The sequence below is a fragment of the Colletotrichum lupini genome, chromosome 8, assembly GCF_023278565.1.
Source record: "Colletotrichum lupini chromosome 8, complete sequence".
NCBI classification, from domain to species: domain Eukaryota; kingdom Fungi; phylum Ascomycota; class Sordariomycetes; order Glomerellales; family Glomerellaceae; genus Colletotrichum; species Colletotrichum lupini.
The window spans coordinates 404946-431060 of NC_064681.1; the positions used below are offsets into that span (position 1 = coordinate 404946).

General features: G+C 35.8%; 4 protein-coding genes across 4 annotated transcripts; 2 read left to right on the forward strand and 2 right to left on the reverse strand.

The window, feature by feature from the left end:
* CLUP02_14598 (FAD binding domain-containing protein) lies at positions 1-1659 on the forward strand (the record flags this gene model as incomplete). The annotated part of the gene is made up of 1 exon (XM_049293525.1): positions 1-1659. The coding sequence occupies one exon, from the start codon at positions 1-3 to the stop codon at positions 1657-1659; it is 1659 nt and encodes a 552-aa protein (XP_049150671.1).
* Positions 1660-3146: 1487 nt separating this feature from the next.
* CLUP02_14599 (uncharacterized protein) lies at positions 3147-3619 on the reverse strand (the record flags this gene model as incomplete). The annotated part of the gene is made up of 2 exons (XM_049293526.1): positions 3147-3492; positions 3594-3619. 2 exons carry the CDS (start codon positions 3617-3619, stop codon positions 3147-3149), a joined length of 372 nt encoding a protein of 123 aa, XP_049150672.1.
* A 158-nt stretch (positions 3620-3777) lies between these two features.
* CLUP02_14600 (uncharacterized protein) lies at positions 3778-6234 on the forward strand (the record flags this gene model as incomplete). Its single annotated transcript, XM_049293527.1, has 7 exons — positions 3778-3814; positions 4343-4723; positions 4804-4930; positions 4996-5411; positions 5479-5637; positions 5692-5789; positions 5854-6234. The coding sequence occupies 7 exons, from the start codon at positions 3778-3780 to the stop codon at positions 6232-6234; spliced, it is 1599 nt and encodes a 532-aa protein (XP_049150673.1).
* Positions 6235-22396: 16162 nt separating this feature from the next.
* On the reverse strand, positions 22397-23332 carry CLUP02_14601 (uncharacterized protein; the record flags this gene model as incomplete). Its single annotated transcript, XM_049293528.1, has 1 exon — positions 22397-23332. The coding sequence occupies one exon, from the start codon at positions 23330-23332 to the stop codon at positions 22397-22399; it is 936 nt and encodes a 311-aa protein (XP_049150674.1).
* Positions 23333-26115: the final 2783 nt, after the last annotated feature.

Sequence of the window (26115 nt, forward strand, 5' to 3'; positions counted from 1 at the left end):
ATGCATTCACCATCAGAGAAAAGACCATTGACATCGTCAACCAAGAGATCATCACTACCGAAAATGAGCGAAACAGACGTTCTCATCATCGGCGCCGGCCCCACGGGCCTTACTCTTGCACTCGAGCTCTCGGTGCAGAGCATCCCCTTCCGCATCATCGACAAGGCCCCCGTCCCGTCAGACAAGTCCCGCGCCCTGGCCGTGCAGCCGCGCTCACAGGAGCTCCTCCACCGCCACCCCCACATCGCAGAGTCCATGCTCGCCGAGGGCACCCCGGGACCCGGCGTCAACATCTACTGCAACAAGCGCCATCTCGTCACCGGCACCTTTGACGACCTCGGCTTCGACGATACCCGCTTCGGACTCCCGCTGTGGATCTCCCAGGTCGACACCGAGGCTGCCATGCTGCGGCAGCTGCAGGTTTATGGCGGTACTGTGGAGCGGGGTGTGTCGGCGGACGATATCAAGCAAGACGGCGTCCGCGCGAGCACCACTTTGACAAAAGGCACCTCGAAGGAGGTCGTACGGGCAAAGTACATTGTCGGCTGCGACGGCGCACATAGCGTCGTCCGGCACAGCGCCGACGTGACGTTTGAGGGTGCGCAATATCCTCAGCAATTCATGCTCTGCGACGCAAAAGTGAAAGGCGACTACGACACAGAGCGTGTCTCCCTCTATCTCAGCAGTAGGGTAATGGTCGTCTTTCCTCTCAAGAACGGCGTGGTCCGCTTCGTGGGTGAAAGGTCATCGAGGAGCAAGCGCGAGGGCGACCCGGACAAGGAGGAGATTGAAGAATTTGTGGAGGAGATGATGGGGAAGAAGTTGGAGATTGAAGAGACGCTGTGGCTGACGAGCTTCCGGTGGAACTGCCGTGGTGTCAATAACTACCGCGACGGACGACTATTCATGGCCGGCGACGCGGCGCATATACATTCCCCTGCGGGCGGCCAGGGTATGAACACTGGCATTCAGGACGCCATCAACTTAGGCTGGAAGCTCGCGGCCGTAATCCGCGGCGAGAAGGAGGAGGCATTCCTGGACACATACAACGAAGAGCGACACCCGGTCGGACAGCACCTCCTCACGGGCACAGATCGCATGTTCACCATGGTGTCATCGCAAAACACAATCTTCACAACAGTGCGGAACTGCTTGATGCCATGGATCGTGCCCCGCATCTGGAGCAACAAGGCGCGACGGCTGTCGCTGTACACGTTCATCTCGCAAATGGCCATCAAGTACCGCAACAGCTCCATCGTCGGCTCGGCAGTCGGCTTTGATGGGCCTGTCAGGGGCGGCTGGCGGGCGCCGGACGGTCAAGTCACAGACGAGAGGGGCGAGAAGGGCAAGTGGTTGCTCGGGATGACGAGCGCGCGGGACCACACGATTTTCCTGTTTGCAGGCGGTGCGGGGGACGACGAGGAGAACTTGGACAAGGCGGAGGAGAAGATTGTCACGGACGGAAGGTTCAAGGAGTACGGTGTTATCAAGATCTACGCCGGGGAGACGGTTGGAAAAGGGGGCTACAAGGACGTGGACGGAGTGCTGCACAAGCGGTACGGGTTCGAAAAGGGGGCCGGGATGGTGGTCGTGAGGCCGGATGGGTATGTTAGGTTTATCGGCCCGGCGGAGTGCGTGGGGGAGTTCTTGTCAATGTGACGGCGGGGCCTGTATGCCGATGGGGTTTGGAAGAGTGTCAAGATGGCTGGGAGTAATCGTAATGGGCCAGGTGTCATGAAGAGGTAAAGGCCGTTGTTGAGACAAAGCCGGGAGTTTGGGAAGACGAGGATAAACCTCTCCGCTCTACAGCAAAGTGCAGAATCGAATTCAGAGAAATCGTTACGAAGTATCTTGGCGAGAAAACCGTCTGAATGAAACGGGTCAACAACTCTACTGCATTGCTCGGCCTTACGCTCGGCGGCTCAACCGAATCGAATTAATGAAAGCCGCAGCCGCAAACGCGCCGGTACTTGGCGTGACATGTGGGGGGCAAGGGAGGGAACGGGTTGCGACTTCAACGTCCGAGGGGCCGGAGACTCTCCGAGCCAACGACCGCGGAAGCAGCCATGTTCCCTCCTCCGCAGAGCCTCCTTTTTCGCCATGTCGAGTTGACAGCTGCTTGATGTGGAGGAGGTTACCAGCGATGTCAGGAGGTAGGTAGGTAGACACCTAGGAGTTTGCATGTGTATGGAATGAGACGGCGTTACAATGGCACTAGGACGGAGCCTTTGGAACGAGGAAGAGATTACATCAGACTGACAGGAGGAAAGAAGGTGTCTATCTGTAAATGGAAATGGAGACGAGGGAGAAAAAACGCGGCCAACGTGGAGTCCCCGCATCGTAATAGTGTGACGAATGCATCGTCTGCTGTGGGCTTTGCTATTCGGTCCGATCGGCCCCCATGAGCCTCTCCAGGACGGGATTTTTCAATGGGGTTTGAGCAATGCAAGATTCGGGGTGGGAGATGCAGTGAGTCGTCAGTTTTCTTTTTGTGGATTGTTCCCGCCTCGTTCTATGGTGGGGGGTGACGACCGGAGGGCGGGGGATTTGGGCGTGGATGAATCGGAGAATTTGACCCAAGTTTGTTCCGCAATCTCATCGTTCAGCGTAACCACATAACCCAATCGATGAGGTAGAAACGGACTGCATTCTCGGTTGCTCACTTTGCTGAATTTGTCCTGTCTAGGAACTGAGTACAAGGAACTGAGTAAGGTACCTACTACCTATGTAAGGTTGGTTGTGAAAGATGGTTGACTAAGACAGGTACGTACTCGCGGCGCTGACCGCCGAGGCGAGGAAGCCACGGATCGACGGAATTAAGCTTCGACTACAGCGATGGCCCCGGCACGCCCCGCCCGTTTCAGAGCCGCGGATGGAGTCTCCACCAAGCGACGTCATCGCTGCACCTTTGCCAACGTCAAACGTCAACGTCAACAGCGCGCCTTCTCGCCTTGCCTTACCTACCTTCCTGGTTATGTACCTACCTTATTGTGAAGGAATGAACGTGGGTACGTAGCGGTGATCAAGTATGCGGGGTGCAGATTCCATCCTCGTTCTTTTCCATCTTTTCCCGTCCCCTGCTGCCATGCTTTGGTTGGACTCTTGACTCAGTCCGCGTCGTGGACTGCCACGGTTTGGCCGAACCATCATGTCATCCCTTCGGCCAGTGAGAGTAGAGACAAGAGAAACATGCATACAGAACGACCGCTCGCACACAGCCGGCCGGGCTCAACCCCGAAACTCTGAATATCCCTGCTCCCAACTGTGGCCAATGGACCACTGACCTCGAGTCTGTCTCTGATGCATTGGGGCTGACTGATTCCCCGCCATCCATCCATCCTTTCCCATCGTTCGAGTCGGCCCGGCCTAATCAGCGTCGATACCAGCGAGCGGCCATCGCGCCCTGGGACCAACCATGGGTCTTGACCTTGGTTTCCCGCTTTGCTGCTGCCGAAGCTGCATGTTCTACCTTGGCAGCCACAGGTAGGTAGACCGTAGAAGCGAGACCTGAGGTCCCTGGGACGCATGTTACTAACGCCGCCGCACCATGACGATGACATCGTTTTGTTATCCACACTAGTCAGGCGCCTTTCCCATCACCGCCCGATCCGTCAATCATTACCCCACAGACTGGCGAGGAGCACACTAGGGGTACCTCCGGGCAGGTAGCCGCGATAGATTTAGCGGCTACGCCTTGTCACTGGTAGAGCTTGTCTGGGGTTGGCTGGCGTGCCCCGGCCCTATGTTGGTTCGGGACTAATTGACGGGGCCCCCACCATGGGAGAGATGATGCCGCTAGTCGGAGGAATTAGACGTATGTAGTTCCCTTTCTTGGCTTTCTATATAGACTGCGTCTGATGCCGCTTTCCCAAACAATGGCAGCCCAAGACAAATGTTTGTTGGTCTAGTCTAGTCCAGGGTAAATTTGGTATTCATCGGGATTGGGAAAACACAGCACGGGTTCCAGCACTAATTCTTCGACGCTCGGTCCGCTTCACCGTTTGCTCTTCACCTTTTCTTTCACCTTCCCTCTCACAGATTACAACCATTCTCACCAATTGACGACAACACACAGCTGCATCGATTTCTCACACTGAGCCTTTCATCATGGGATGGTTTGGCTTGAAGGGCGGGTGGCTCACCTTTTGGGTCACCATCGCCTGCGCGACAGACATGACACTCTTCGGGTACGTCTGCTCCTTCCTTCCATCCTCCTCACCTCAGCTCACCTTCCACTATTCACCAATTCTTTTCACCCTCAAACTCCTTCCCCCCAGAGCCTCATCTTCCAACCTTCTGCTCTCAGGATCTCTAATCTAACACCCCACCATCTACGACCAAGGCGTCTTCGGCGGCGTCATCGTAACAGATGACTTCCTCGAAACGATGGGCATCGTCGGCAACGACAAGCTCCAATCCACCGTCACCGCAATCTACGACATTGGCTGCTTCCTCGGCGCAATTTCCACCATATGGATTGGCGAGCGCCTCGGTCGCAAGAACACTATTCTCGTCGGCACCACAATCATGTCCATTGGCGCCATCCTGCAGACCGCCGCTTTTGGCCTCCCGCAAATGTTCGTCGGCCGTGTCGTCGCGGGTATTGGGAACGGTATCAATACCAGTACCGCTCCGGTGTGGCAGGGCGAGACGAGTAAGGCGAGTTGGCGAGGCAAGTTGATTGTTATTGAGATGATTATGAACATCTTTGGGTTCTCGCTGAGTATGTCTTCCTCGTCTTCCTTTCCCTCTCTGGATATCTCCCGGCCTCGTTCTTCGGTACCAGATACTAACGATGGGCAGGTAACTGGGTCACGTTTGGCTTCTCATACCTCACCGGCTCCATCTCATGGCGCGTTCCCCTGGCCTTCCAGTTCTTCTTCATCTTCATCCTCTACGGCACCGTCCCCTGGTTGCCTGAGTCACCTCGGTACGTCCCCTCCCTAGTCCCCTAAATATCACCCGCTAGATTCCTATGACTGACAATAACCCCAGCTGGCTCATGGCTCAAGGCCGCGTCGCCGAAGCCGAACAGATTCTTGCCGACCTCGAAGACATGCCTGTCGACGATGCTTATATCCAGACTCAGTCCAAGGACATTCAGTGGGCCATCAACTACGAAAGAGAGAATACCGTCCCCTGGTCGGACCTCCTCCGAGGCCGGACCGGCGAGTCGTCGGGAACGTCCACCATCCGGCGTATATTCCTCGGGTGTGGAACCCAGGCCATGCAACAATTTTCCGGAATTAATGTTACAAGTTACTATTTGCCCCTCGTTCTCATCAATTCCGTCGGTTTGGACAATAAACTAGCGAGGTTACTGGCGGCGTGTAACTCCGTCAGCTACTTCTTGTTCAGTTTGATTGGAATTCCCAACGTGGAGAGATGGGGAAGGCGAAAGATGATGATGTGTAAGTTGTGGAAACGTCGAATCCAGGCCCGATGAATACGCACAGGACAGCTGATTGTTGCAAACAGACGGTGCTTTTGGCCAATTCATGTGCTACGCCGTCATTACCATCTGTATTCGTTACAATGAAATGGCTGGCCTGGCACCAGAGACGCAGTCCCAGTGGGCAAAGGCTTCCATCGCCTTCTTCTTCTTGTACTATGTCTTCTTTGGCATTTGCTGGCAGGGTACTTCAAGTCCTTTCCCGATTCTTTGGGTCAATGTTTGCTAATTCGATATAGGTGTGCCTTGGCTGTACCCCACCGAGATCAACAGCTTGTCCATGCGTACAAAGGGAGCCGCTCTCGGCACCGCAACGAATTGGATTGTCAACTTCATGGTACGTCTCCCGCGATTCTCCTCCAATGCAAATAAAAGCACCCAGAGACCTAACCCACCAACAGGTCGTCGAGATCACACCACCAGGCATCTCTTCCCTCGGCTGGCAATTCTACATCATCTGGACAGTCTTCAACTTCTCCTTCATCCCCATCGTCTATCTCTTCTACCCCGAAACAGCAGACCGCTCCCTCGAGGATGTGGACCGTTTTTTCGCAGACAACCACGATATTTTCGTCTTCCGCGACAAGGACGCCACAAGCTCAAAGCGGCCGATGAAGTACATCGCGCAGGAAGAGGAGGCGATCACGAAGCGGAACAGTCGGGGCGGTGTGCCTGGTGCTGAGGAGGAGGATATGTTGAGGCGAAGAGGGGCTGTGGAGAAGATGAAGAAGAGGCGTGAGGATGAAGAGCTGGCGTTCGGAGAGCATAAGGAGAGAAGATAGGCGGGACCTCCTCTGTTTGTTGGTGGAGTGTACGATCTAGATGAGATATTTACGAGTTATGATGGTAGAAGTTTCATAATACATGATGGTTATTAAACATTGTGTCACGTAACAGGGATAGTAATCGCACCTCACAAAGTGCCCGTCACGTGCTGAATTACGTGTCTATCTTAGATATTGTATATATAGACCTTTTCTTTTTATTTATTTCTATTTTAATAGTTAAGCTACTTTTATTATACTCTATATACCTATTACTACGTACTATAACTTATAATAGTTATAAGCCTAGCTCTTAATTAAGACCTTATATTATAATAACGTATTTATTAATACGATTTTTACGATTTTTTTAAAATAACTAACTTACTTATACCTACTTTACCTTAAGCTAAACTAACTAATTATAATAATTAAATTAAATAGTTTAACGTATTTTATACTATAAGTAAGGGCATTAGGGTTTAGAAATACGTCGACCTAGACGCTCTAGATTCCGATATATTCCTCGACCCCTCTATAGCGCTTATTTTATTTTTAGAATTCGGACGATTAGTTATAACCCATAATAAAGAAGAACTATAAGCTTATTAAGCCTATTATAAGGCGTTTAAAAACGACTAAAAAAACTAAGAAATCCTTTATTAATAGCTTTTAAATATAACTCTTAATACGAACCTTTCGACTTCCTTAAGTATAAGTAACTTATAAAACTAAGCCGGGTTTCTTTTTATAAAACTAGTTATGCTACCTATTTTATATAAATAAATCTATTTTTATACCGTATTCATAAAGAGGATTTATATACTTAAGAATATTTAGAAATAATAAGAGCTTAATACTAAATATAAGTAACTTATAGCTTATAAACGTAATATTATTAATATATATATTAAAATCCTTACTTAGTAATTAATAAAATTAGTTAACGCTATATTATATAAATACGTATTTTAAAAAGCTACTAAGAACGGCGCTAAGTTTAGTATATAGCGAATTATTAAATATTTAAAATAAGAATTTACGCCCCCCGAATTAGTAATAAGGAATATAGTTCGAGAGGAATATTAATAAGCCCTTAATAAAGCGAGGACCGGAATTAACCTTTAATACTAGTATAAGGAATAGTAATCTACTTACTTCCGAGCTAAAACGTACGATATTTTAAAAATTAGTAAAGAAATTACTATATTTAACTTTTTAATTATAGTTAAGTTTAGACTTAACTTTATATAGAACTCATATATATATAAAACTTTTAATAAATTAATAGCCTTTAGAACGTATACGAGGACCCTCGAGGAGATTACGTATATATTTAGCTTAGTAACTTAGGACGTATATACTAAACGACCTTTAAGTTAAAAAGGGGCTTACTTTACTTTTACTAAACGCTCTAACTTAATTAACGATATAAATAATAAAAATAACGTTATATACCTTTATAATTATATATACTTATAGCGCCCTACGGCGTATTAAAAATTAAAATAAGTATTTATAAACTAAAACGCTAATAAGTTACTAATATAAATACTAAAGAGCTATATAAAAAAAGTCCTTGCCGTTATTAAATTAAATAAATAAAAATTATTTTATGATAAGCTTAAAAAAGCTAATTAGCTAAAGAACGATAGAACCCCTAAGAAACTTAGGTTTTTAAAAAGATCTTTTAACTAACTTAGAGCGAGCTTATTAATAAACTAGGACGAGGGCTACGTAGTTACTATACTTATAAAGAGTTAGGACTTAGAAATAAACGCAATTTTTAGTACCCCTATAAGTAGTACTTACCCCTTTTTTTAAAGTACGGTAATAAATAGCTATAAAGTAATATATTTAATTAATAATAAGAGCTTATTTAAACCTAAGAGTTATGTATTATTAAGTAATAAAAACTATATTAAATTAAGAATTATTATATTATTTATTATTATACGCGGTACTTATATTATAAAGGGCGTCTTAAACGGACTTAAGGGAAAGGGAACTTACGATTTAAAGCTTTAAAACGTTGCTTATATTAAGGGATTTTATATTGATATAGTTTTAGAAATTTTACTAAATAGAAGCGCACTCTAGTACTATAGTCTAGATTATACTTTATAATAGGGAACGCTTTATAAAAGTACTATTAAAAAGTAGCTTATTTAAAAGAATAATTTAGTCTTTTTTTAAATATAAGCTCCTTTAATCCTATTTTTTTTTTATAAACTTTAAGCATATCTTATAGAGCCTAGTTAGTATTATATTACTAGTTAGCTATAGAAAATTCCATTACTTATATTAACGTACTTATAAGAGGTCTAATAGCGCGCTCTTTTAATATTTTAGAATAGGTTATTTTAGACCTAATACTCTTTATTAATTATTATATAAAACTTAAGGTATACGTATTAAACCTTTATTATAAATTAAATATAAAGTATATATATTATCTAAAACTAAAATAGTAGTCTTAAGAGGACTACCCTTAAGAAGAGCCTTACGGCTATAGTACTATATATACTAAGATCTCTTTTATTTTAAACTATCTCTTAGTAAATAATAATATATACTTATAGTTTCTAACGAATATAATAAGTAACTTAGGGGGTTCTTTTTAAAAATAAAAATAGAAGAGGAAGTGCTTTTTATATTATAAAGCCTCGAGGTAGCGATTTATTATTAAAAAAAGACTCTAATTTGCTTTTTTAAAAGTAATAATAAGACCGCTCTCCTAATTATAAACGTTAAATACGTATACAAAACGTAGTATAGCGAGCTAAGAATTAGAATAGAACTTCTATTTTTATATATAAAAGAACCCGTAAGTAATACTAAAAAAGTAAGTTAATTTGTAATTACTAAAGCTCGTAAAATATATCTTTTTGCGAACCTCTTTATAAATCTATAGGACGAAATAGTACTAGTAGTAATTTTTATTTATAATATTACCTTATAAAAGGCTAATAAAGGAGATTTGCTTATTATAATAGAAATTAACTAATAAAAGCGGTATTAACGCTAGTAATAAACGGGTTACTAAGTATAGGATTTTAAACCGGTTACCCCGTATCTTAATAGCTTTTATATATATAGTTATTAAGTATACCCTTTTTATAGGGATCGTAAGAGGGGTATATATTAAAAGGAGTTTAAAGTACTTCTCTATAAGTATATAGGATACTTAGTTAGATATATATTAAAAATATATAACTTATATAAGGTCTAAGTACCCGCGCTTAAGTAAGTATTTATTACGAGGAATATTAAGTTTAATAAAGAAGTTTTTTATAATCCCGTATACGAGGAATAAGCTATTATAAGTAAGTAAGTAAATTTAGTAATTTAAAAAATATAAGAACTCTTTAATACTAATAATAAGTTAGTTCGAGCACCCGGGGAAGTAGATCTAGACTTCGGAAATACTAGTATTTAAAATAACTTTATAGTTAAGGATAGTATTATTATTAAATTTTTAACTATTTAGGACGCTAAGTAACTAATAAATATACTCTAGGGTACGGTAAATAAGGCTAAAGAGGCTAATATAATCTTATTATTATTATTAATTTTTAAAATAACCCCCTTATGTAAGCTTAGGGGTAGGGGTAAAAAAGGGGATATAATAACTAAGTTATAAATAGCTTTATATAGTTTATAATCCTCTTTACGAGCGCTTATATATATTACGGAGGTTCTTAAGCTTTTAATTCTTAATAGCTTTTAATAAAATACTAAAATACGTAATAAACGAGGTATTAATTACAAAGAAGTAATTCCTAATACTAAAGTTAACGTTAATAAGGAACCCTTATAATAAACCTCTATTATTATATAAAAATAGAGCTTATAAGAACTACTTTATTAAATACTAAGTAAAGCTCCGTTAAGTCCTAGATATTTAAACTGGGTCTATAAACTTTTATAACGCTTTAATAGTAATATTTTCGTAACGCTCTTATATTTAAATATAAAAAACGGTAATTATTATAACTATCTCTAAGACTACTTTTTTTCTATTTTTATACTTAATTAGTAAAAAGCTATAAAGGAAAGTAGTATAAGATATATAATACTTTATTAAATAGTAAAAAGAGTAGTTTATAGGACTTACTTAGAGCGCTCTAGAGGAGTTTAAAAACTACGACTTACTAAAATTAACTTCTAAAGCCTATTAAAAAAGTTTAGTAATATTAAATATCTCCTACTATAACTATAAAAGTTACTTAGGGATATTATAAATATAAAAATAAAAAAGCTAAGGGATATTAATATATAAAACGAGGTCGACTATAATCCTAAATAAGGGATCTTATTTTTATTAAAATAAGTATATATTTATAAATACGACGTTAATAACGAGGTTAGCGAGATAAAAGTACGTATATATATAAGGGGGGATATATAACTACTTAACCCCTTATAAAATACGTACGCTTTGACGCTTATTATAAAGGCCTTTAAGCTTATAATAATAATAGCTACTTAATTCGACCTTAAAATAGACTAATATAATATTATTAACGTATTCCTTAACGCGCTTTTTAAGAGCGAGAAGCTAATAATTATTAAACTCCTAAAAGGATATAAGGTTATTAATAAAGTAAATAAACTCTAATGCGCTTTATATAGCCTCTAAGACTTATTAATTCTCTAGTTCTAAACTTTTACCTCTATACTCCGTAGTATAAATATAATATATAGCTACGAGGAGATTTATATTTACTAAATTATAAATAAAAAAGTAATACTAATATTCTACGTTAATAACTTTATTATTCTACATTATTAAAATAATTAAAAAGCGGCTTAGGAGATCGTTAACGGTATAAAAGAATATATTAACTTTAAAAAGAATGGACTGATTAATTATTTTTTTAGAGTACGGATTTTATAAAACCGTACTACTCATAAGGTTTACTTTATTTATAACGTATATATTAAGTAAATTACTAAGCGCTTCGATTTTATAAATTTATTATATTTAGCTACCCCTCTTCTTTAAAAAGAGTTTAAACTAAACGAGGGGTAGGTAATAAAAGAGGAAATAAAAAGCTACTAAGAAAAGGTTAGGAGTATGCTTTATATAACTATTATAATTAGACTAGACGTCGCCTTTACTTACTTATAATTATTACGGTTCTTAACTAACCTAAGCGCAACTTATATTAAAATAATTAATTATTATATCTAATATCTCTATATAATAAAATATTTTACGCTCTATTATAATAATATACTAAGTACGTAATTATTACTTTTAGCTAGAGATACTAGTTTTATAAATAACGAGGTAATACGACGATTATTTTAGGGATATATAATATTCCTTTTTAATAGCTTAATTTAATAAAAATTAGTATACTAAGTAACGGTTACGACGTTAACTACCGAAACTAAGCTTCTTTACCTTAAGGAAATTATAAAAGAGACTATAGCTCTAAAGCGCTTTTTTAAAAATATTACCCTTAATTTAAGAAAAGTATAGTTAGTTAACTACGATAATTAGTAAACGATTTAACTCGTCATAGGGGAAAGAGAAAGAATAGCTACTCGATTTTATTATATCGATATATAAAATATATAGCTAAGATAAAAGTACGCTAAAAGTAGCTTTAAAGTTACTTATATATTAATAAAAAATATACTAATAAATAGACTTATTAAAAACCTTTTACGAGCTAAGTTCGAATATTTTTATATACTTCTTAACTTTTATAATGCATAAAAAGCTATTATAAATAACTAAAATAGTTAAAAATAATTAATTTAAGCTACGCTTAGAAAAACTTAATACCTAAAAATAAATAATAAACGGAACTTAAAGTACGGCCTAGAGGCTTAAAATAAATAAAATAAAACCCTCTTATAGCCCGAAGGCCTAAACTTTTAAAATAACCTTATTTCGTAAAGTATATATATATAAAAATAAGACCTAGGCTTATATTTATTATTTAAACTCTTAGTTTATAAAGTATATAATTATTAAGAGTATAGCGTTACTAAGGAAGAGGGTTAGTATGCGTATTAAAAAACGCGTTTTACGTACTTCGAAATTTATAAAACTAAGAATAATAAGGGTAATAGGGGGCGTAAAAGCTAGAACGACCGTTAAGTTAATAACTTAGGGTATAAAAGCGGGCGGCGTAATAAGAGGTTAGTTATAAACGACTATAATAAGCGTAAAAAAGGACCGGGGGCGCGCGTTAAAAAAGTCCTTTATATAAAAACCGATATAATTCTTATATATTCTCTAGTTATTATGTATTTAGTAAATAATACTACGGAGCTTAATAATATCTTATTAAAACTATAATTAGAAGTACGCTTTTTAATAATAAAAAAGGATGATATATTTATAAAAAAGAGAGTATTATTTATAATAGCCTCGGTAAGGGCCTAGGCTATTAGCTATAAAATAACTAGTATATTAATATACCCTTTAGCTAAACGGCCGTTAAAATAGTGCGTATACTAACTATTACTTTTTATAAAATAATAATTACTATTTTTAATATTAATATACTAAAGGGCTATTTTAAAATAGGGTAAGTATTAGATCTCCTGTTCCTCGGGAGCCTCTTTTTTAAGCTTTTTAAGGACTAAGTATATATTAAATAGGCTTAAAATAGCGAAGAGAACTATACTTATTACGGGGGGTACTTTAGCCTTTTAGCGTTTTTTTTATATTTCTTATTACTTTTTTAAAAAGAGCTAGCTTTATGTTTTTTAAACCCTAAAATAATATTAAATATAAACTTTTAAAATAATAAGTATATAATATACCCTTTTTAAAAAGCTTATTATTTAAACTAATCTTATTTTAATTTTTAAATTCCGAGGGGGGGATAAGTAAAAGCCTATTAAAGCTCTTATTATTATTATTTATTTTATTATTACCTTTATTATAACTACTAAAAAGAGCCTCGAACTTAATAAAGTCCTTAATATTTTAATTAATAACTTTAATATTTTTTTAATTAGGGAGGGAGAGCTCGGTAGCCGGGCCTTAGTAAGTAAATAAGAAGTTATAGGGGGGGGTAACGACCTAGAGGGGCTCGTTAGTATTATTACTTATTTAAATTCTTAATAAATTATATAATATATATATAAGAGGTATTATAGAAATTGCGCAAAATTTATTATTATTTCTAAATATATTAAATATTTATATTTAGAATAAAATTAATAAACGATTTAACGGTATAGGTGTGCGTATATAATAAATAGGAGTATTTATAATAACTATAAAAAGTTAAAAAAAAGAAGAAAAATAATAGCTAGGTAACGCTACGAGAATTTAGATATATATAAGGTAGCTAAGTAGCCTCGCCCTTAGTAATTTATATATTAAAAATAATAAAATACGTTATCGGATTAGAAGTCTAATTCGACCGCGGTATATAGCTAACTGCGCAGGGGCCAATTAGGGGCCTTATTTATAATTATTATAGCTAGCCTAACTTACGGTTAGAACTTCCTTTTTATACTTATTATACAAATATTTATATAATTTAATTAATCTCTTTATTAACTACGGTTCGAATTAACTACCTTATAATAGGGATACTAATACTAATTAGTAATTAAATTTTATTATTATAAATTAGTAAAATATCTTGCTACGTAAAAAAGATAACCTTTTAATACCGTACGGGATAGGAAATTTATACTAATTAACTTTATAAAAATAAATAAAAAAGAGGTAATTCTCGAATACTATACGGAATTAAGTAATCGTAGCCCTTTATTATTTACGAGAGGTCGACGTTTATTATATTAAACTATATTAATTAATAGAACCGCTTAAGTAACTAGCCTTTTACTATCGCCCTAAGTAGCTTTTTTACTAAATGACTTTTTTATAACTAGCCCGTAATTAGAAATTAACCAATTAAATTAATAAAAAAATACCTACGTAATAACTACCTACCTAATTAATTAGCGCGACGAACGAGCTTAATAATATAATATAAAAAAGCATTGCGCGATTAAAAAAGGGGATTTCTAAATATAAATATTCTTATTTAGTAATAAAAGTAACCCTATAGGAGTTATTAAGTTAAGAAATCTATAGTATATAAAAAAGTCTATTATTACGAGGATCTTATAAATACGACTTTAAACCCGTAATTTAAATAACCTCTTTATAGCTCCCTTAACTACCCTCTAAATATTACTTAAAAATATAATATAAGGGACGGTTTAACGAGGGAGGAGGGGATTTAAAAGTCCTAATAATATTAAGTTAAAAATATTATAGATCTTAGAAATTAATTTAAAAAAAAAGGCGGCTACCCTAAAGTAGTCTTACGACCTCCCGCTAGAGTTATTATTAACCTAAAAAAAAGCTAAAGAAACGAAGATCTAAAAAAGAAAAAAAAATCCTTTAAAAGGCCGCTAAAGGGCTTCTTTTTATATTAGCTCCCGGCACGAGATTACTAATTTTAAAAAATTAACTAAGTAATAAAAAGGATCGCTAATAAACGATAATTACTTAACCGTAATTAAGCTATAAAAAAAACTATTTAAAAGATATAAAATAGGGTACTAAAAAGCTATAAAAAACAAGATCTTTAAAATATTTAACCCTACTATATATAAGTAATAAATAAGCATTTTTAATAAGTCCTTAAAATTTACGATTTTATAAAAAAGAGGGCTTAACTTCGTTAACTATACTTAACGGCCTATATAGTTTTTAATAACCTATATAGCTCCTCTATAAGCTACTTAGTATTTATTTTTAACTATTCTTACGGAATACTACCCTAAAAGAGGTAAGTTAAAAAAAGAAGCTATTTAGAGATTATAAAGAGTACGAGGCTTAAGAAGCTAGAAATATATATCTAGCACGTATAGCTTTAACGAGGTAATGCGGGATATTCTTATAAAGAATATAAAAAGTGAATATTTATATAGAAGTAAGAATATATGAATATAGGGGATATAAGCGTATATAAAAGAGGTTTTTGTAGTAAAGAGAGTAATATAGTTAAATTACTATATAAGAAGTTGCTTGCTTAACGAAAGGTCTAGGTAGGCAAATACACGCCTACATATAGGCATAAAAACCTCCTACTAGAATATTCCATTGCTTATTAATTATGATATAATTAATAAGCGTATACGTAAGTGAATGCGTAATCGTAGTACGTAATTCCGCCTCGAGTAAATTCCAGATTATTCAGTTACCTTCCAGTACTTTCCATTGCTCACGTAAGCTTATATAAGCAGTATTGCTTACATAATCAATACCTATAATAATCTACAGAAATCGTAGATTAATATGGTATATAGTTTGCTTACGTAATATTGATAATAAGGCGAATAATAAGGTAAACAAAGTTACCTTCGTAACAATATAAGATAACGGAAATTAGTAACTAATAAAAATCCTAAGACTAATTACTATATCTTCTTATAGTAATATAAACGTTTACTATTATTATTATAAAAAAGAACTACTAAAACCTACCTTTTTATATTAAATAAAAAGGAAAATCTTAATAAATATAATAACTAGTAATTTAAAAAAGCAGTAGTAATTACTAAAAATAATAAAAACGAGAGTAGTAATAAGATAGTAAAAAGAAGCGGGAATTTCTTAAACTTTAATAAATTCGTTAAGTAGTAAAAGCACGGATTTACTATAACTAGCGCGCGGATTAAATATATCCCTATTAAAATTAAATACGCTAATAATTACTAATATAAGCATAAGCTAGAGCACGAGCCTTAGTAAGTTAAGGTAAAAAAAAAGAGGACGAAACCCGATCCTAAATAGAATCCTAATCCCTTATAAATAAGTAAATATTAACCCGGATTATTAAGGGACGTAGATATATAAAATTATAAATTAGCTTAATAATAAGTAAATTAATATAATATTAATCTATTTAACTAAGGTTTATAAGAAAAAGGGGCTATAGGGGTAACCCTTATTTTATGAGATTATAAATAACCTTAGTTACTAACTAGATAAATAGTTCGTAAGTATAAGCCTAGGAATCGCAAAAGTAGTTAATAGATTCTTTTACGGGCGAGGGGTATTATTAGCGTAATTATAATTATAAGAGCTATATAAAATACTAATAATAATAATTATAAAAAAGGAATTCGTATTATAAAACTAGGTATAAGTTAATAGAGCGTATAATCGCTTTAATAAATTTAAAAAAAGGGTAAATAACCTAAATTTCCTCCCTATAATTACTAACGAAAATATATCGTCACAAAAGGATATACTAGGGCAAAATATAATACTAAAAATATAATAATTAATAATTCTGCCTATTTCGATCTATAACTTGTTACCGCTACTAATATAAAATTCGGTACTAATTAGTTAATAAAAAAAGAGGTAAACGACCCGAAATTATTAATAATATATAGCGACGCAGGGATCGTATATAAATACCGAAAATCTAGTAATAAATACGAGGTAATTTATAAACCTTAAAAAGATCTTTTTAAAAAAGAAATTATACTTTAAAGAGAAGTATAAAGTTTTATAAAAAACCCTAACGATGTTTTATAATTATTATAAAAAAGTTAGAATTAAAGAATATTAATACTATTTAGTAATTAATATCGTACTCGTAAGTAAAGCTTCTAATTATTATTATAAAGTAGTATATAATCTTAATTAAAACGACTTTTTTAATATAATTAACGCAATCTAAAGCCGCTTCGAGACTTATAATAAGAACTTAGAGCTCCTATTTAAGCTATAAGTAATTTCTTTTGTATTTATAGCTAAGATAATAAAAAGTAAATTATGAGTAAAGATCCTTAAAGAGCTTATTAATTGAATTAATAAGCTAATAAAAACCTAGCTAAATAAGGGGATAAATAAGCGAAAAGTTAAATATTTTTATATTATAGTCTAGTATATATTAAAAGTAAAAATAACCTTATACTAAGTACCTAAAAACTACGAGACGCTCTATTTAAAACTAAGATCTAGCTTTAATATTAAAATAAAAATACCGCGCTAAATCTATTTCTAAATATACGACGGCCCTCATTAATAATATTAAGTTAATCGAACGTATAATAAAAAAAGAAAAGAGGCTAAATATAGCAATTGCTAATAAAGAGGCCTAAATTCGTTAAATAAATAGAAATTTAACTTATAGGTAGAGTAATAGAAGAGGTAATACTATATTTATAAAAAGGATAGATATTAGTTAAGTAACTACTCCGAGGAAGAGTATACTAAATTATATAAATAATATAAAAAGTCGAGGGTAGTAAATAATAAAACTAGCCCTTATTAATTTAACTAATTCCTTGTTATATATAAGGGCAGATCCGGAAGTACAGAACTTAGTAATAGTAGTTAAAGTAGTAGCTTAAAGTATATACCCTCTATAAGAGATTTAGAAAATAAAGAAGATCTTACCCCTTATACTAATAAATTAGATTATAACGAAATTAACGATATTAACTACTCTTTTTTCGCCCCGTTAGCTTTTAAAAGATATACGAGGCTAAACGAATAAAGGGTAGTAAAAGCTCTTAATAAGTAGGCTTTTATTTATAAATAATAAAAAAAGGTCCTTTAGATAACAGATATAAAAGCGGCTAAAAGGGTAAATTTAATAAGGCTAAAGCCTATTCTCTTAATAATTAAAAAGAAACCGTTATCTCTCTTAATATTAAAAAAAAAAGAATATAATACTAAGTAAATCTAGGGGTAGCTAGAGGGGTCCTTTTTATACTACCTAAATCCCTCGAATACTAAGCTCGTATAAGCATTTTATATAAGTAAAAAATACGGCCTAAATAATTTCTATAAAGTTATCCTAAATACTAAGGTATTATAATAATCAACTAGAAAACAAAGGTAATTCTAAGTATTATAAAAGATCGTACTAATAATACTTAATATATTAATAGCGGGTATTACGAAGATTAGTTTTAACTTAGGTAAGGAAATCGTCGCCCTAAGTATAATAAAAATAAAAACGTACTTCAGAACGATAACTTTTTATATTTTACTTATTAATACCCTATTTCTCCTATATTTAAAAAATATAAATTGACTAAGTATTATATTTAATAATACGAAGAATAAAATCTTTAGTAATAAGTACTTTAAAATAGTTAAATAATAATAGGGGTATACGTTTATAAAGCTTATTAATAACACGAAGTCGATTAATTACTTAATGGAAAATAAACTTAAAAAGCTATATTAGAGATTTAGGTACCCGTTAGTTACGAGGCTATATAACTTCTTAAAATAATTAAGTAATAATAATATTAAAATAGGGGCGCTAAAGTAGTTAATAAAAGTATATTATTAATACTAAATAAATGCGCAGAGCCTATGCAAATTCAAATTTAAATTGCGTAATAAACTTAACTTTAACTAAGAAATCGTCGTTAATATTTTTTACTTAAATAGTTAGCTAGTACTATATATAATTAATATAGCTATATCCTTCTAAATAGGGTAATTCCTCCGGGATTTATAAATAAAAATAGTATAAATAGCCTTACGAAAAAGCTAAATTAATATATACTAAGGATTGCTAGATAGCATTAGAACCGACGCTAATACTAGCTTTAAATTAGTAGAACTTAAGGATAATACGACGGCTTATAGTATATAGCTAAAAGTTGTACCCGTTAAAGCGTACTATAATATTAAAAAAGTAAAAAGGGCACACTAGTAGTTAAAAAGGGCGTTTAAAATTATTAAAAAGGAAAATCCGGATTCTATTAATAACGAATACCTCTAGATAGTACTTAAATATTATAATAATATTATAGGGCCTAACGGACTTATACTAACGCTATTAGTATTTAGAATATATTTAAGAACGACCTTAGCCTTATTATTATTACTAAGTATAAGCTAACGAGCTTAAGTAATTAAAAAAGTAATACGGGTACTATGCGAGGTAAGTATAAAAAAGTAAGTTAATAAAGTAATTACTACGTATAATAGGCCCGATATAGGGGGTAATTTAAATACATTACTAAATTTAGATATATAAGTATAATATAAAATCACCTAATAGTAGGCTAGGCTATATAAGTTAATTTTTATTAACGAGCGCTCTTATATAGTTACGAGAAATCGTAACTAACTACTTAAAGTATTAATTATAGTAGTTAGACCGTACTATATAAATCCTAACGAGGTAATTTCTAACTTATAAAAAAAAAAGAGCTAAGGGAAACTATATAACCCATAGTAAAGGTATAAGAAATTATTTTTAATAAAATCGTTATAGTAATATTAATAAATAACGAGGAAAAAGAAATTACTAAAAAGGTACTAATACTACTAATAAGACGTTATAAAAAACCACGATAGCAAGCCCTAACGCGGTAATTTATTACTAACGACGAGGTAATTAATACTTTTTATATAGTAAAAAAAAAAGCCGATTTTAAGCTAGTAGTTAAACTACGTAAAGAAGGTATAATTATAACTATTAAAAAGCTATATAAAGGATTAAATCTTATTAAAGTAAATACTCTTTACGATCGAGGGGTCTATTAATTTATTTTATACGACCTAGAAAAATATATAAACCTCTATATATTTAAATTACGAATAGTTTATAAGATTAAAAAGAAAAGAATACCCTAGCTATATAAGAAGTCTAGATACGTAATTTAGGGGTATAATAACGTTAAAAAAGTAATGCTATTTATATAACTGCTTATTATATAGCGCTATAGCTAATAATTAATAATAGTATTAATAATATCGCTATAGAAAAAGGGATACGAGATTTAAAGCCGTAATATTACCTAGGCCTATACCTAATCGGCCACAGGGCTTATAAGGGAAATCCTAGCCTATTTACTAAAAGAAATAGCTAGTAAGTACTTAGAAAGCACGATTATTAAAGTACTTAAGCTACTATATAGGCTCGTAAAATCGGGTACTTATTAGTAAGCTACTTACTACGATTTTTGTATTAATTAACTATTAATAATTACTTCTACGTACGACCTATACTTACTAATCGCGGAGTATAAAAGTAATTAATTTAAAATTATTAGAATATAAACTAACGATATATTAGGCCTATTTAATATTAACTTTATAAAAAAAGAGGATAAGGAGCTCTAAAAAGCGGGCTTCGTAATAAAGCTAAAAGAGGTCCTTATAATAAATACCCCCTTAATATTTAATAGTAGGATTCTTATAATTAAAAAAGAAACCGTTATTTTTTAATAAAAGGGGTAGGGTAAGAAAATTAACCTTATTAATCCGAACGTAATTAATATTAAAAAGTAATATAAAGCTAAGCTCGCGCGAGGGGTATATATTACGAGTATTTATTAACTTAAAATAATTTTTAATTATACTAAGGTAGCGTAGGCTATAGATCTAACTAAATAAAACGTTAAGGTACTTAATAAGCGGCTTAAGTAATAATAAACGAATCTTAATTAAGGTCTCGTTTATTACTTAATCGACTTTATAACTAATAAGCTCTACGTTTTTATTAATAAGTTATTTACGAATAATAACAACCTTACTTCGTAATTAAAGTATATTATTATCCTAGTTAATAAGAGTATAAGTAAGAGCGAATTTACTATATATAATAATATAATTTACTACTCGTTAATTAAAAATAAGTAAATAATAAAAAATATATTAATATTAGAGGTCTATAGCATAATTAATAGCGTTAACCTCTCCTACGCAATTTTAATAATACTAAAGAAAATTACTAATTAAATTAGCCTTCTACCTATTTTAATAGTTATTTATACTAATTCTTACTTATTATACGAATACTTTATCAAATTAAGAACGATAAAAAAAAAGAGGCTTATAATCGATATTATAACCCTTAAGTAATTATATAAAAAGCACAAAATACTTAAGATCCGTTAGATTAATAATAAAAATAACCTCGCAAACGCTTTTATAAAAGCAGCACTAAATAAGGGATTAAAGCAATTCGTAAGTAGTAAAAAAGTTACTATATAAATAAAAAAATAGGTCATACAAAAAAAGTTAAAAAAAGGGAGAAAAGGAAACGACTTAATAAACGGGCCCGAGGTTAAATTATACCTCTAACTATAGCAATTAAATTAATAAAAAAAAAAGTTAATATTAAATTAGAAGTCTAATTCGACCGTAGTATATAGCCGACTGCGCAGGGGCTAATTAGGGGCCCTATTTATAATTATTATAATTAGCTTAACCTACGGTTAAACCCTCTTTTTTATACTTACTACGTAAATATTTATATAGTTTAATTAATCTTTTTATTAACTACGGTTCGAACTAACTACCCTATAATAAGGATACTAATATACGTACTATTTTAAATTAGGATTTTATTTACTTTAAATAAAAGGATATATTTATAATAAACGCGGTTTAAAAGACGTATATCCCTTATACTTAATTTTCTTTTATTTATATTTAACTAAATTAGGCCTTTATAAGGGTATTTAAAGATTTTATTTTAGGTATAATAGCTCCCTAGTAGTAGTAATTAGGGGGTATATTACGTAATAAGGATAGTAATTGCACCTTATAAAGTGCCCGTTACGTGCTGAATTACGTGTCTATCTTAGATATCGTATATATAAACCTTTTCCTTTTATCTATTTCTACTTTAATAGTTAAGCCACTTTTACTACACTCCGTATGCCCATTGCTGCGTGCCATAACTCGTGACACATTGTTCTTCCACGATTGACCGATCGAGTTTGGGTTGCCATCTTCTGACATAACTGTCTAATGGCTGCCATCGCCAGGAGACCTCGATGGACTCTGGTCGTACACAAGAATAGACATGGAAAACGTCATCAACTTTGCGCAGTCTTCTTCTAAGATCCCGGGTGATTCCATTCTATGGATCTGTCTATGCTGATCTGGTTCGGTCTGGACAAGGTCTCGGGGGGCACGTTGTCAATCTGTCAATTCGCGGACCTCATGATGCCCCCACTACCCCTCCCCGGCTTCGTCTTGCCTCTTTGATCCTCTCTGCTTTGTCTCTTCACCCTTCCATTTCGCTCACTCTGATACTCCTTCTGTATCGGTCCTTGGCTTTCTTGTCGATAGAGGCTTTCTTGTCGATAGAATCAAATCCGGTCATCTACCTCACGGAATAGACAGTCAGCAACGAAGAGAGATTCAATAGATAGCACTCACACCAGGAACCTTATACTTGCCCTCATCTCAAGCATCAAAAGGCGTAGCACGCGCCGCAGCTCTCAGCCATCCCGCGTAGGCAACAGGCTTCTCCCGGCTTCTTCTGACAATGGAAGCCGAAAAGGTTCCTCCGTGAACGCCGGGAGAGGGGAGTTGACTAGGGGCAGAAGAGGAATCTTGGCTGATGATCATCGCGGGGAACACGAGCATGATGAGGTGGACGTGGTCGGTGATAGCGGCGTGGTTGATTCGGAGGCTGAGGCAGGTGTCTGCGATATGCTTCAGCCATTTCTGGGTAGTGAGCTCGAGGCGAGAGACGTCGGGGCCGACGATGGAGGTACCCTCGTCGTGGTGGTCCTCGTTCTTGGTCTTGGTCTTCTCCTCCACCTTGCGCAAGTCGCTGACCAGGGCGTCAAAGGTACCAAAGGCCCTCACCTCGATCATGGCGAACCGACGACGACGACGGGTACTGAGTGGAAAGCTCAGAGGCAGGATCTCGGCTGGATCGTGGAGGGCCACGAGAGAGTACACGGCTCTCTTCAATTCCCATAACCCCGTATCCTGCCAACTGTATTTGACCACAGACGGGATGGGCTGCGTGGGATAGCGGCGGAGGAGATGGAACACGAAAGAGTGAGCGGGATCAAAGAGCTGATCGCACACGTCGATGGCGGTGGCACCCCAGCGCAAGTCGTTTCTGACTCCCACCAGTTGTCGGTCTTTGAGGGGCTCCAGGTGGGCGTCGGTTTGGAAGCATTCCTGTACCAGATTGATGTAGAGAATGGGGTCGGCGAAGGTAACGTGGGTGAAGTCGCTCATTTGCAGACTAGTCGCGGTCTCTGGGGGCGGTAAGGGAGGATCGGCGGGCTCACCGTAGGGGGGAAACCAGTCGGCGAGGTCATCGTCGAGGTCGAAGAGTAACGTCTTGGCTGATAGCGGCATCTCGGCGGGCAGCGGAGGCATTCTGAGCTCTTGATGCAGCTGGAGATGATGTTGGCGACGTGTAGAAGGCGTAAAGGCTGGCTAAATCAGCGAATGAAGAAGGTGAGGCCATCCGTTCCAGCTTGGAAAGTGAGAGACGGCTTAAGAAAAGGGAGAAATCCAGAGCCTTCTGGGTTTGTGGTGCAATGATTCGAATAATTCAGTAAGAAATGATTCAGTGAGTGTCAGGTCTAGATTTGATAAATATGGTGGGAAGGTGCGACGGGGCGGGGGGGAGGGGGGGGCGGTGACTCTGTACTCACCCACACGTGGTGCATGGCCATTCATAGTCCTTAACTGATAGTCTGCCACTTACCTCACAGGAATAACTGTTTCAGAAGGAGACAACCTCAGCTCCGACGTTGATTCAGATGTCCAGATCAAAGAACGTCTCATCCCAATGGCTCAATACAGACCTAGAGTCATTGCTGATTTGTTGTTAGCACGAACCTCATCGGCTTCTTAATTTGGTACCTTGAAAGACATCTCCTTGATTAACGGCAGTATTCCCTTTCTGAAACTGCTTCAGCTTCTTTCACGACATGGAAACTGCGGACAACAATGTAGTATAGCTCGGGCATATCTCGCTCCTGTCACACGAAATGGGGAGCGTCTTGCAGAACGCTTGACACACACGGCCGTCAAATTCCCGTGGAATCCGGGTCAAACACACTGGAAGCACTGTGTTCTTGACTCTACCTCTATCATTACAACTGAAAACAGTATAAGAAACAACTGGGAACAGTTCAAACTTGGTCCCTCCTCCACGTATACCATTAATATCAGTTCCTAAGTGTCGTTCATAAGCCGACAATCCCTCCTTGTTTCTGGGAGAATCATCTTTCCATCCTCCCTTCGAGGTTTATTTCTTTCGTCCTCTCATCTGACATTAACCCTCCAGAGATATTAGTTTCAATGTCCCACATTCCAGCCCAGTATCGTTTCATCAGTCTATCCTACATGGCATTCAATCCAAGATTGCTGCATTGCGTCTGAGAGCACATCGTCCTTTCTGACGAGATGCAAGTATCCGAGCTTACCTCGCTTCCTCCTCTCATCGCATCCAGATTTCTATGAACATTTCGGATGAAATATTTGGGCATCTAACTGATATATCAAAGTCTGAAATTCATCTTGACACCGACGATGTCTCCTCCCGGCGCTTAGTCCGGCACAAGTTTTGGGCAAGTTCTTCTTTTGCAACTAAAATTTTATCCCGGGAGATCGCAGAGGTCGCATAGGTAGTAGCACAGGTAACAAAGGTGCCTCATTCCCTAGCATAGGGGTTCCTTTCCGGGCAAACACCACCTTTGTTCTGATTTCCTTTCTAAGCCTCGTAGTACAAGCCGCGAACTCTAGACACTTATTAGGGCGTCTTCTAGAGGATTTGAATCTCCTACAGGCATCTTCATCTTTTGGGCTTTTGTCGCTTTTCCTGTTAGTTGGTCAGGTAAATCCAAACATCGTGGACTCAGGTTTTCGGCGCTATTTTGCCTGAGCCAGGTGAGCTGTCCTGGTCGGTTTTTCCTAGCCATAACTTGCTGCGAAAGTACTTCTATGGTCCTCCTTGTGTCAATGTCAAGGTAGTTTTCCTTCACCTTCTCAAGATCCTTCTCAATGTGATCCCAACTTTTGTTTCATCCTTCCATCGCAGAGGCCTTAGGTCTTTCTCCTCATCCGGCCCGTATTAAGGCAACTTTATAAACCTTGAGGTGCCTCATTTCATTCGTTTATACTTTTGCGGGTAAGTCAAAGCACCTAGTTATGGGCCCCCCCCCCCCCTTTTGGGCCCCCTGGTTTTGGTGGGGCTACACCAAAACCTACTACTTTATACTATATATATAACTAGCTGGACTTAGTATATAAAAATATAAATAAAATTAATTTATATAAATATTTAACTATATTTTTATATTATTATACTTTTAGTAATATATACTAGCTGAGTATTACGTAATTATATTAAGTATATAAATTTTAAAAAACACATAGTTAAGAGGTAATAATTCGAATATAAATTACTTAAGAATAATCTATTTTTAGAAGCTAAGATTATAATATAGTAAAACTATATATAAAAACTATATATAAATAGCTTTTCTATATTTATATGATTTTTTTTTAGCTTAGTAATACTAATTTAAAAGTTTCTCATAGTAAATTTTATATAAGGGAATTGAAAACTAAGTGTATTACGTAATGATATAATAAAAATAGAATATAAAGTATATATCAAATTAGAAATGAGTATAAATAATATAAACATAGTTCTATTTTTATTTTTAAACTATAATTATAAAAGTTATTTTAGTTTTTAAATTGTTAGTGTTACCTAGTAATTTATATATAAACACTAACATTTATAAAACTTTAACTTCAACTTAAGAAAACTACCAATATTACGTAATATAGTATTTTTTTAATCCAAATATAAGTAAATTTCTATTTGAATATAAAATATTGAAATTTATTATTGAGTAGCCGATTTATTAGATGTATAGTGAAAAGTAGTACTATTGGTGTAAATGGGGGGCCCAAAAGGGGGGGGGGCCCATAACTGGGTGCTTTGACTTACCCAGGGAAGTTCGAACTCATGCGCCGCCGAAAATTACTCTGCCCTCTCTCATCGACTCTTTCCCCTCCACTTTCGCACCGTCGAAACGTGTTTTTTCCTACACAGAATCCCTTTCATTCCTCACCGTTTCATCTTCTCGCATCTTGAGAAACCTACACTCTCTCCCCGCCAGGCCTGATCAAACCTCATC